Source organism: Hyla sarda, chromosome 5 (assembly GCF_029499605.1).
Source record: "Hyla sarda isolate aHylSar1 chromosome 5, aHylSar1.hap1, whole genome shotgun sequence".
Taxonomy (NCBI): Eukaryota; Metazoa; Chordata; class Amphibia; order Anura; family Hylidae; genus Hyla; species Hyla sarda.
Window position 1 is genome coordinate 27,104,927 of NC_079193.1, and position 13,454 is coordinate 27,118,380.

At 44.2% G+C, this 13,454-nt stretch overlaps 2 protein-coding genes across 2 annotated transcripts in view; one reads left to right on the forward strand and one right to left on the reverse strand.

The window, feature by feature from the left end:
- The window catches only part of LOC130272984 (pituitary tumor-transforming gene 1 protein-interacting protein-like), a 96,615-nt gene that overhangs the window by 75,932 nt on the left and 7,229 nt on the right, over positions 1 to 13,454 (reverse strand). Inside the window, exons 2-3 of the mRNA XM_056519065.1 lie at positions 6,117 to 6,169; positions 978 to 1,086 (exon numbers count right to left, since the gene is read on the reverse strand). Coding sequence (XP_056375040.1) covers positions 978 to 1,086; positions 6,117 to 6,169 — 162 coding nt within the window. The remainder of the gene's footprint in view (positions 1 to 977; positions 1,087 to 6,116; positions 6,170 to 13,454) is intronic.
- DUS3L (dihydrouridine synthase 3 like) overlaps positions 1 to 13,454 on the forward strand; it is a 113,309-nt gene that overhangs the window by 60,935 nt on the left and 38,920 nt on the right. The window lies entirely within an intron of this gene.

The following is a 13,454-nucleotide window of genomic DNA, read 5'->3' on the forward strand; positions in this document are numbered from 1 at the left end:
AAAACATATGCTGCTCTGGACAGTCCCTAAAATGGACAGAGATGTCAACAGAGAGCACTGTGGTCGTGATGTCAGCAGAGAGCTCTGTGTTCCAAAAAGAAAAGAATTTCCACTGTAGTATTCAGCAGCTGATAAGTACTGGAAGGATTAAGATTTTTAAATAGAAGTAATTTACAAATCTGTTAAACTTTCTGGCACCAGTTGATTAAAAAAAAAAAAGTTTTCCACCGGAGTAACCCTTTAAAAATCTTAATCCTTCCAGTACTTATCAGCTGCTGTATGCTCCACAGGAAGTTCTTTTCTTTTTGCACTTCTTTTCTGACTTACCACAGTGCTCTCTGCTGACACCTCTGTCCATGTCAGGAACTGTCCAGAGTAAGAGCAAATCACCATAGAAAACCTCCCCTGCTCTGGACAGTTCCTAAAATGGACAGAGGTGTCAGCAGAGGGCCCTGTGGTCAGACAGAATGGAAATTCAAAAAGAAAAGAACTTCCTCTGGAGCATACAGCAGCTGATAAGTACTGGAAGGATTAAGATTTTTTACCAGAAGTAATTTACGCATCTGTTTAACTTTTTGGCAACAGTTGATTTAAAAGAAAATGTTTTCCAGTGGAGTACCCCTTTAACATAGGATAACATCGCAAGGCGATCACTGACCGCCGGTAAGCGAATAACGGAGGTTTTCTAGGCAAAGTCCATGCATATGCATAAGTCATCATTTCTATTCAGCCGACACAATCTGAATAATCATTTGGCCAATTTGCATGTTAATCTCTTTGTCATTTGCATAAACACTTGTGTCCCCCCCCCCCCATACACCTCCCGAAAACCGGGCAAATTTGTAGCCTCCCGGGGACTGGATCTTGTCTGATATGTTTAGCCGCTAAATCCCCTGAAATCCGTGTATTGTGACAATAATGACACGCAGCCCCGTAAACTTACACAAGTGCCGCCATGTAGAGAGCGCTATACTTACTCCAGCAGGCCCCCCATCTGGCAGCTGACATGGCGCAGAGAGAGGAGGGGGGCAGGATGGATCTGACGGGGTACTCCAGACATGTGCTATTTGTTATACACCACAGGCACTGCGGGGAGACAAACAAAGGCCTTAATGAGCGCAAATCAAGTTAAATTCTCACCGCTCGCATCACGCCGCGCAAATGTAGCAGAGCCGGAGATGTCAATGGACACGGTGAGAAGGCAAATCAATGGTGGCAAATAAAATGTCTGACTCTGCTATATCTGGACATAACATGGAATATAATATAAATAACATCAATATAAAAGAGACAACATGAGAAGGAATTGGGGGAAATTTATTTAAAGTGTTTCTAATATCCATCTATCTATCATATCTATCTATCTATCTCATATCTATCTATCTATCTCATATCTATCTATCTATCCATCTCATATCTATCTATCCATCTCATATCTATCTATCCATCTCATATCTATCTATCTATCTATCTCATATCTATCTATCTCATATCTATCTATCTCATATCTATCTATCTATCCATCTCATATCTATCCATCTCATATCTATCCATCTCATATCTATCCATCTCATATCTATCCATCTCATATCTATCCATCTCATATCTATCCATCTCATATCTATCTATCTATCCATCTCATATCTATCTATCCATCTCCTATCTATCTATCTATCTATCTATCCATCTCCTATCTATCTATCTATCTATCCATCTCATATCTATCTATCTATCTATCCATCTCATATCTATCTATCCATCTCCTATCTATCTATCTATCCATCTCATATCTATCCATCTCCTATCTATCTATCTATCTATCCATCTCATATCTATCTATCCATCTCATATCTATCTATCCATCTCATATCTATCTATCCATCTCATATCTATCTATCTATCCATCTCATATCTATCTATCTATCCATCTCATATCTATCTATCTATCTATCTATCCATCTCATATCTATCTATCTATCTATCCATCTCATATCTATCTATCCATCTCATATCTATCTCATATCTATCTATCTATCTATCTATCTCTCATATCTATCCATCTCATATCTATCTATCCATCTCATATCTATCTATCCATCTCATATCTATCTATGTCATATCTATCTATCTCATATCTATCTATCCATCTCATATCTATCTCATACAGTCATGGCTGTAAATGTATTTCTCACAGAAAAGGATTGCAGTAACACATGTTTGCTATACACATGTTTATTCCCTTTGTGTGTATTGGAACTAAACCAAACAAGGGAGAGAAAAAAGCAAATTGTACATAATGGGGGAGATTTATCAAAACCTGTGCAGAGGAAGAGTGGTGCAGTTGCCCATAGCAACCAGACTGCTTCTTTCATTTTCCACAGGCCTCTTTAGAGGCCTGTGGAAAATGAAAGAAGCAATCTGATTGGTTGCTATGGGCAACTGCACCACTCTTCCTCTGCACAGGTTTTGATAAATCTCCCCCAATGTCACCTAACTCCAAAAATGGTCTGGACAAATATTATTGGCACCCTTTCAAAATTGTGGAAAAATAAGATTGTTTCAGGCATGTGATGCTCCTTTACACTCACCTGGGGCAAGTAACAGGTGTGGGCAATATAATCACACCTGAAAGCAGATAAAAGCTGGGTTTGCCTCCGAGGTCTTTGGTCTTCCAGGAGGACAATGACCCCACACATACGTTAAAAAGCCCCCAGAAATGGATGACAACAAAGTGCTGGAGAGTTCTGAAGTGGCAGCAATGAGTCCAGATCTAAATCCCATTGATCACCTGTGGAGAGATCTTATAATTGCTGTTGGGAAAAGGCGCCTTCCAATAAGAGAGACCTGGAGCAGTTTGTAAAGGAAGAGTGGTCCAACATTCCGGCTGAGAGGTGTAAGAAGCTTATTGATGGTTATAGGAAGTGACTGATTTCAGTTATTTTTCCCAAAGGGTGTGCAACCAAATATTAAGTTAAGGGTGACAATAATTTTGTCCAGACCATTTTTGGAGTTTGGTGACATTAGGTCCAATTTGCTTTTTTTCCTCCCTTTTTTGGTTTAGTTCCAATACACACAAAGGGAATAAACATGTGTATACAGGGGTGTGGAAATTAAAAAAAAAAACTACTTGTCCAAGGGACTAAAGCGGAACACAATCTACTTGTCCCTCAAGAAAATCCACTTGTCCTGGCAGATAAAATAATTTTCACCAAAATAGTCTGATCCCCCCCACTAGACCACCAGGGATGGATACAAGATCCTTTAGACACTACTGACAGCGGTGATCTAATGGGTTAATAGGTGATCGCAGTATGCCAGGATATTAGCGGTGGGAGAGCTGTATTTCCTCTTATACCCGAGCCCAGAAAAGTCCAGATGTAACTTTTTGATCACCTTATAAAAAATTTCTCATATGAAGTGACCAAAAATGAGCAATTCTGGACAATTCTTTTACATTTACACCATTCACCGTACGGTTTAATTAACATTATATTTTAATAGTCTGGACATTTCCACATGCAGCGATACCACTTATGTTTATTTTTGTACATTATTTATATTTAAAGAAAATTGGAAACTTTTATTAGGAAAGGGGCTTATTCACATATATACGCACTTTTTACAATATTTTAATCACTATTTTTCAGTCTCAATAGGGACTTATGTGTTACTGGGGGGGGGTTCTGCTTCTCCAGTTTATGTGCTGCATTCTGTGTCAGAAAATGCTGGAAGTTGCATTTAGTTAGTAGATAACTACAACTCCCAGCATGCCCTGATACAGTCTATGGTTGTGTGGGTGTTGCAGCATGTTGCACTGTATAGTAGTACAGTTAAGGTTATTGTGGGACATGCTGGGAGTTGTAGTTTTGGTTTGTTTCAGCTGCAGAGCCATAGTCTGTGTCAAGGAATACTGGGAATTACAGTTAGTAACTACAACTCCCAGCATGCCCTGATGCAGCCTATAGCTCTGCAGCTGACCCGAACCAAAACTACAACTCCCAGCATGCCCTGATGCAGCCTATAGCTCTGCAGCTAACCCGAACCAAAACTACAACTCCCAACATGTTGCACTTTATAGTTCTACAGTTTAGGTTATGGTCCAACATGCTGGGAGTTGTAGTTTTGGTTCGGGCGTGTTTGTCTGCATCCGTGGGGCTCTTGGTTGGCGGGTGAGTATGAAGGGGGCAGGATTCTGGGGGTGCAATTTAGTGCGGGTGCCACTAAATAGAAATAAAATTAGATGGCACAACTGCCCTAATGCCTGATGTGACAGTCCGCTCCTATACAAAACATTCATGCATACACATATCATACATGCACCAGCCACTGCCCCCATATCATACATACACACACCCCCGCCACTGCCCCCCCCACATCATACATTACATACACACATACACTCACACCATACATATACACCATACATATACCTGCCGCTGCCCCCCCCCCCCACATCATACATTACATACACATCACACAGACATTATACACACATCATACATTACATACACATCACACAGACATTATACACACATCATACATTACATACACATCACACATAGACATCATACACACATACACTCACACCATACATATCCACCAGTGTTTCCCAACCAGGGTGCCTCCAGCTGTTGCAAAACTACAACTCCCAGCATGCCCAGGGCTGGAGGCACCCTGGTGGGGAAACACTGATATACACCATACATATGCACATCATACATACACCTGCCGCTGCCCCCCCATCATACATTACATACATTACATACACACATCACACATACACTCACACCCTACATATACAACCACCCTTCCTGTCGCCTGTATTCTCGGCCTCCTCACCTGAGCCGCCATGAGTGGACATCAGAGCTGTAGTCCCGGCCGGTGTGAGGTGACATTTCCGTCCTCCCCCTCCCCCTCCCCCCCTGCTCTGTGTTTACCCCGTGCAAACAAGCAACCTCCCCGTGGTGGATTAGGTCCTGTCTAGACAGAGCAGGGGGAGGGGAGGGATAGAGCTGAGTGCGGGGGATGGAGCTGTGCACGGAGCTGTCTACGTCCTCTCTCTCCCCCTGCTGTGTCTTCTGAGCTCCGTCCATCCTCCGGGAGGGGAGATAAGGGGGCTCTGCAGTCAGCTGGAGGCCGCCGTCCCCTCCATATACTCTGAGTGCTGGTGTGAGGTGGAGACTTCCATCGGCTCCTTCACCTCACACCGACATTACAGAAAAATAAGGGGGAAGTCTGTCTGTCCCTGCCCGATACAGGGCTAAATCTATAAACAATTCACCTGCCCGGCGCCCAAAACTACTTGTCCCGGGCGTTGGGCTATAGGATTTCCACATCCCTGGTATAGCAAAACATGTGTTACTGCAATCCTTTGCTGTGAGAAATACTTCATTTTCTTGAAAAATTAAAGGGGTGCCAACATTTATGGCCTTGACTGTATATCTATCTCATATCTAGGCTTGACAAAGGCCGTGAGAGACAGCTGAAACGTCGCGTTTGTGATGTTTGGTGAATAAAGCCAAACCACTTCACTGAATCATGGAGTACTGCTTTCTTTGTGGATTTATTGGACTCTGACCAAGTTGTTCCAGCGCGCACCATCCCTTTTTATTACCAGTGATGGCCACTTCTGGATACTCATATCTAGATAGATACATATGAGAGAAATAGATAGATATGAGATAGATATGCGATAGATATGAGATAGATAGATATGCGATAGATATGCGATAGATATGAGATAGATAGATATGCGATAGATATGAGATAGATAGATATGAGATAGATATATATATATATATATATATATATATAGATAGATAGATAGATAGATATGCGATAGATATGAGATAGATAGATATGCGATAGATATGAGATAGATAGATATGAGATAGATATGAGATAGATAGATAGATATGAGATAGATATGAGCTAGATAGATATGATAGATAGATATGAGATAGATATGAGATAGATATGAGATAGATAGGTCACATAGGTCATATCTATCTATCTTTATGGTAGGACACTGCCGGCCCCAAGTGTGATAACTTGTGACTCCAACCTTGACAGACAACATATTTCTTTTTTATAAAGTAAATTTAGTGTAAACTTACGGAAACATTTTTCAGGCATTCTTCACAGGACTTCCCAGTGTAGAATCCACAAGCTGCAAAAAAAGGAAAACAACAATTACACAAATCACTAAGACTCGGGCTATAGAGCAGTGTTTGCCAACCAGGGTGCCTCTATCTACGGTATATCATATCTATCTATCCATCTCATATCTATCTATCTATCCATGTCATATCTATCTATCTCATATCTATCTATCTATCTATCTCATATCTATCTATCTCATATCTATCTATCTATCTCATATCTATCTATCTATCTCATATCTATCTATCTATCCATCTCATATCTATCTATCTCATATCTATCTCATCTATCTATTTCATATCTATCCATCTCATATCTATCTACCCATCTCATATCTATCTATCCATCTCATATCTATCTATCTCATATCTATCTATCTCATATCTATCTATCTCATATCTATCTCATCTATCTATTTCATATCTATCCATCTCATATCTATCTATCCATCTCATATCTATCTATCCATCTCATATCTATCTATCTATCTCATATCTATCCATCTCATATCTATCTATCCATCTCATATCTATCTATCCATCTCATATCTATCTATCTATCTCATATCTATCCATCTCATATCTATCTATCCATCTCATATCTATCTATCCATCTCTCTGATATCTATCTATCCCTCTCTCTCTCTCTCTCTCTCTCTCTCTCTCATATCTATCTATCCATCTCATATCTATCTATCTATCCATCTCATATCTATCTATCTATCTATCTCTCTCATATCTATCTATCTATCCATCTCATATCTATCTATCTATCTCTCTCATATCTATCTATCTATCTATCTCTCTCATATCTATCTATCTATCTCTCTCATATCTATCTATCTATCTCTCTCATATCTATCTATCTATCTCTCTCATATCTATCTATCTATCTCTCTCATATCTATCTATCTCTCTCATATCTATCTATCTCTCTCATATCTATCTATCTCTCTCATATCTATCTATCTCTCTCTCTCTCTCATATCTATCTATCCATCTCATATCTATCTATCCATCTCATATCTATCTATCCATCTCATATCTATCTATCTATCCATCTCATATCTATCTATCTATCCATCTCATATCTATCTATCTATCCATCTCATATCTATCTATCTATCCATCTCATATCTATCTATCTATCCATCTCATATCTATCTATCTATCCATCTCATTTATATCTATCCATCTCATTTCTATCTATCCATCTCATATCTATCTATCTATCCATCTCATATCTATCTATCTATCCATCTCATTTCTATCTATCTCATATCTATCTATCTCATATCTATCTCATTTCTATCTATCCATCTCATTTCTATCTATCCATCTCATATCTATCTATCAATCTCATATCTATCTATCAATCTCATATCTATCTGTTGCAAAACAACAACACCCAGCATGCCCGGATAGGCAACGGCTGTCCGGGCATGCTGGGAGTTGTAGTTTGGCAACAGCTGAAGAAACAATGGTTGGGAAACACTGCCATTGAGAACAAGGTGGGAATTTGCTGTGCACTCCTGTTCATTCCAGTATCAGGATTGTGGGGGTCCCAGCGGTCCTAACTTGTTATCCCCAGTAAAACATGGATAATTCAAAACTGGTACAAAAACAATAATGCTAAATATCTGCAAAGTTACAAAACTTTTTACTAAGATTTAAATGGTAAATGACTGTAACAGGTGGAATTACCCTTTAATCCTCCATGACCAATTAGGGAAACCACATAAAACTAGAGGAATTTCCCCCATTCCTATAAATACCGCCATCTCTGTGCACTCTGTGTAACCAACATCACAAGGTGCACTTACCTTCCATCATTTGTACAGTAATAAGAATTTTGGGGGGAATTTACTTTGCATAAGGTTCAAAAGACTATAGGGAAGGGTCACTGTATGATTTTATTACTGTCCTATTGCATAAAATAAAAACTATACACAAAATAAATACCCTAAACCATGCACTGACCGGGGGGCAGTATTTACACTAGACTGTGCACTGACTGGGGGGGCAGCATTTACACTAGACTGTGCACTGACCGGGGGGGCAGCATTTACACTAGACTGTGCACTGACTGGGGGGCAGTATTTACACTAGACCATGCACTGACCGGGGGGCAGCATTTACACTAGACTGTGCACTGACCGGGGGGCAGCATTTACACTAGACTGTGCACTGACCGGGGAAGGGGCAGCATTTACACTAGACTGTGCACTGACCGGGGGGCAGTATTTACACTAGACTGTGCACTGACCGGGGGCAGTATTTATACTAGACTGTGCACTGACCGGGGGGCAGCATTTACACTAGACTGTGCACTGACCGGGGGGGGGGGGCAGCATTTACACTAGACTGTGCACTGACCGGGGGGCAGTATTTATACTAGACTGTGCACTGACCGGGGGGCAGCATTTACACTAGACTGTGCACTGACCGGGGGGGGGGGGGCAGCATTTACACTAGACTGTGCACTGACCGGGGGGGGGGGGGCAGCATTTACACTAGACTGTGCACTGACCGGGGGGCAGTATTTACACTAGACTGTGCACTGACTGGGGGGCAGTATTTACACTAGACCATGCACTGACCGGGGGCAGCATTTACACTAGACTGTGCACTGACCGGGGGCAGCATTTACACTAGACTGTGCACTGACCGGGGGCAGCATTTACACTAGACTGTGCACTGACCGGGGGCAGCATTTACACTAGACTGTGCACTGACCGGGGGGCAGCATTTATACTAGACTGTGCACTGACCGGGGGGGCAGTATTTATACTAGACTGTGCACTGACTGGGGGGCAGCATTTACACTAGACTGTGCACTGACCGGGGGGCAGTATTTATACTAGACTGTGCACTGACCGGGGGCAGCATTTACACTAGACTGTGCACTGACCGGGGGGGGCAGCATTTACACTAGACTGTGCACTGACCGGGGGGGCAGTATTTATACTAGACTGTGCACTGACCGGGGGCAGCATTTACACTAGACTGTGCACTGACCGGGGGGGCAGTATTTATACTAGACTGTGCACTGACCGGGGGGCAGCATTTACACTAGACTGTGCACTGACCGGGGGGCAGTATTTACACTAGACTGTGCACTGACCGGGGGCAGCATTTACACTAGACTGTGCACTGACCGGGGGCAGTATTTACACTAGACTGTGCACTGACCGGGGGGGGCAGCATTTACACTAGACTGTGCACTGACCGGGGGGCAGCATTTACACTAGACTGTGCACTGACCGGGGGGCAGCATTTACACTAGACTGTGCACTGACCGGGGGGCAGCATTTACACTAGACTGTGCACTGACCGGGGGCAGCATTTACACTAGACCGTGCACTGACCGGGGGCAGCATTTACACTAGACCGTGCACTGACCGGGGGGCAGCATTTACACTAGACTGTGCACTGACCGGGGGGCAGTATTTATACTAGACTGTGCACTGACCGGGGGGCAGTATTTATACTAGACTATGCACTGACCGGGGGCAGCATTTACACTAGACTGTGCACTGACCGGGGGGGGGCAGTATTTACACTAGACTGTGCACTGACCGGGGGGCGGCATTTACACTAGACTGTACACTGACCGGGGGGCGGCATTTACACTAGACTGTACACTGACCGGGGGGCAGCATTTACACTAGACTGTGCACTGACCGGGGGGGCAGCATTTACACTAGACTGTGCACTGACCGGGGGGGCAGCATTTACACTAGACTGTGCACTGACCGGGGGCAGCATTTACACTAGACTGTGCACTGACCGGGGGCAGCATTTACACTAGACTGTGCACTGACCGGGGGCAGCATTTACACTAGACTGTGCACTGACCGGGGGGCAGTATTTATACTAGACTGTGCACTGACCGGGGGGGCAGCATTTACACTAGACTGTGCACTGACCGGGGGGGCAGCATTTATACTAGACTGTGCACTGACCGGGGGGCAGTATTTATACTAGACTGTGCACTGACCGGGGGCAGCATTTACACTAGACTGTGCACTGACCGGGGGGCAGTATTTATACTAGACTGTGCACTGACCGGGGGGGCAGCATTTACACTAGACTGTGCACTGACCGGGGGGCAGTATTTATACTAGACTGTGCACTGACCGGGGGCAGCATTTACACTAGACTGTGCACTGACCGGGGGGCAGCATTTACACTAGACTGTGCACTGACCGGGGGGCAGCATTTACACTAGACTGTGCACTGACCGGGGGCAGAGATTACACTAGACTGTGCACTGACCGGGGGCAGCATTTACACTAGACCATGCACTGACCGGGGGGCAGCATTTACACTAGACCATGCACTGACCGGGGGGCAGCATTTACACTAGACTGTGCACTGACCGGGGGGCAGTATTTATACTAGACTGTGCACTGACCGGGGGGCAGTATTTATACTAGACTGTGCACTGACCGGGGGCAGCATTTATACTAGACTGTGCACTGACCGGGGGGGCAGCATTTACACTAGACTGTGCACTGACCGGGGGCAGCATTTATACTAGACTGTGCACTGACCGGGGGGGCAGCATTTACACTAGACTGTGCACTGGCCGGGGGGCAGTATTTACACTAGACTGTGCACTGGCCGGGGGGCAGTATTTACACTAGACTGTGCACTGACCGGGGGGCAGAGATTACACTAGACTGTGCACTGACCGGGGGGCAGCATTTACACTAGACTGTGCACTGGCCGGGGGGCAGAGATTACACTAGACTGTGCACTGACCGGGGGGCAGCATTTACACTAGACTGTGCACTGACCGGGGGGCAGCATTTACACTAGACTGTGCACTGACCGGGGGGCAGTATTTATACTAGACTGTGCACTGACCGGGGGCAGCATTTATACTAGACTGTGCACTGACCGGGGGGCAGTATTTATACTAGACTGTGCACTGACCGGGGGGCAGTATTTATACTAGACTGTGCACTGACCGGGGGGCAGTATTTATACTAGACTGTGCACTGACCGGGGGCAGCATTTATACTAGACTGTGCACTGACTGGGGGGGGGGGGCAGTATTTACACTAGACTGTGCACTGACTGGGAGGGGGCAGCATTTATACTAGACTGTGCACTGAATCTACTCATCACCATATAACATTCCATTAGATCTTTCCAGGATTGTATGATTTCGTCGCTCCTGACACGGTGCACAGCCATCATAATAAGTGCGCTGGTTTTCATTTCCACCAATTAAACCGTTCACCGATTTTACCGCGTTGTGGGGATTTATGTGGCGTCACTATTTTTTTTCTGGCTAATTTCATAGCCATTGATTTTAGGTTTTGAGACTAATTTCCCTGTAGAATGACCCCGGATCCGCGGCGGAATAGTTACATTTATCTCCAGATTGTCGTACCTGGAAACCCCAAATAAAGCGCATTATCGGAAATGTATCTGAATGCGCGCGTTGTTTTTTTTCTTCTCCTCGGAAGAATGTCTTTATAAAGTCGTATAATTCACGGTAAATGTTCCTTTCGTATTTTTGGCAGTCACCTAGGATTTTTTCCCCCGCACAGATGCCATAAATCTATACTATTACTTTACGGTAGATTCACAGCTTATAATTCATGGTGTCTTTACTGCTCTCTACATAACCTTTCTCAATATCCTTCCTTTAAGAAAAAAGTTCTATATACGGTAATTGCGCCAATACTTCACATTAGTCAGAAAAGTTCACATAGGCTAGTAACATCCTCATAGTTGTAAAGAAGAACTAAAATGTTAATGAATTTATACTGCTGCTGTTAGATCTTTGGTATCAGTATATATATAGTAGTTATACACCTTCCCTCCAGCTGTATCTGTATACTGCTGCTATATCTATGGGGCCAGTGTATATAGTAGTTATACAGCTCCCCTCCAGCTGTATCTGTATACTGCTGCTGCTTTATCTATGGAGTCAGGATATATAGTAGTTATACACCTCCTCTCCATCTCTATCTTTACACTGCTGCTATATCTATGGGGCCGGGATATATAGTAGTTATACACCTCCCCTCCAGCTGTATCTGTATACTGCTGCTGCTATATCTATGGAGTCAGGATATATAGTAGTTATACACCTCCCCTCCAGCTCTATCTGTATACTGCTGCTATCTCTATGGGATCAGGATATATAGTAGTTATACACCTCCCCTCCAGCTCTATCTGTATACTGCTGCTATCTCTATGGGATCAGTATATGTAGTAGTTATACACCTCCCCTGAACGTGTTCACACACTGCATTCTTTGGCTGCAATTTTTCTGTGCCGTGATTTTCCCAGATATATTTTATATTTTACCGCAATTGTGCAAACCACAGTAAAAATTGCAGCAAAAATTCAACATGTGAACTAGGGATCGACCGATTATCAGTTTGGCCGATATTCACGATTTTGAGCGTTATCGGTATCTGCAATTACCTTGCCAATAATCCAATAATGCCCCGCCCCCGCACCACCCACTGCGACCGCCACCCCCACCGAGCCACACCCCCCCACACCGCACCGCGTTGCACCCCCCACCGCACCGCCCCATTGCCTCCCCCATCCCCGGTTTTATAATTACCTGTTCCCGGGGTCAACGCTACTTCTGGCTCCTGCTGCGTCCTGCGTTATGCTGTGCGCAATGACGAGTGACGTGACATCACCATCAGTGCGCACAGTGACCGCTCAGGAGGACGCCACCAGCGCCAGATGTAGAGTGGACCCCGGGAACAGGTAATTATAAAACCGGGGATAGGGGCCGGGGCGGTTGGGGGTGCAGCGTGGTGCGGCGGTGGGGGGGGCGTGGTGGTCGCGGTGGCGCTGATAGGACTCAGGAGGACCCCCGAACAGGCACGGGGAGAGAAGTGGGTGGCGGCGGCGGCCTATGGCACTGCAAAAGCCACAGCAGTTCATTGATTTAAAATCAATGATCTGCAGCGGTGTCGCCGGGCGGGGGGGGGGGGGGGGAATAAATAGCCGATAACTTATACCGGAATATCGTATAAGTTATCGGCTATCGACCCTAACCTCCACCGATTATCGGTATTGGCCCTAAAAAAAATCGATATCGGTCGATCCCTAATGTGAACGCAACCTAAAGACTTAATTTCTTCATTAAACCCCCAAGTTGTCATAATAGGTCAAATCCCTTTGGCAAATCTCATGGCAATATTTCTGTAAAATACGACCTTTGAATAAGTTAACGCATCAAAACTTTGACACAACGTCACTGCTACAGTAGTAAACCGGGGTGTGGACATTTTTTTAAAAACTACTTGT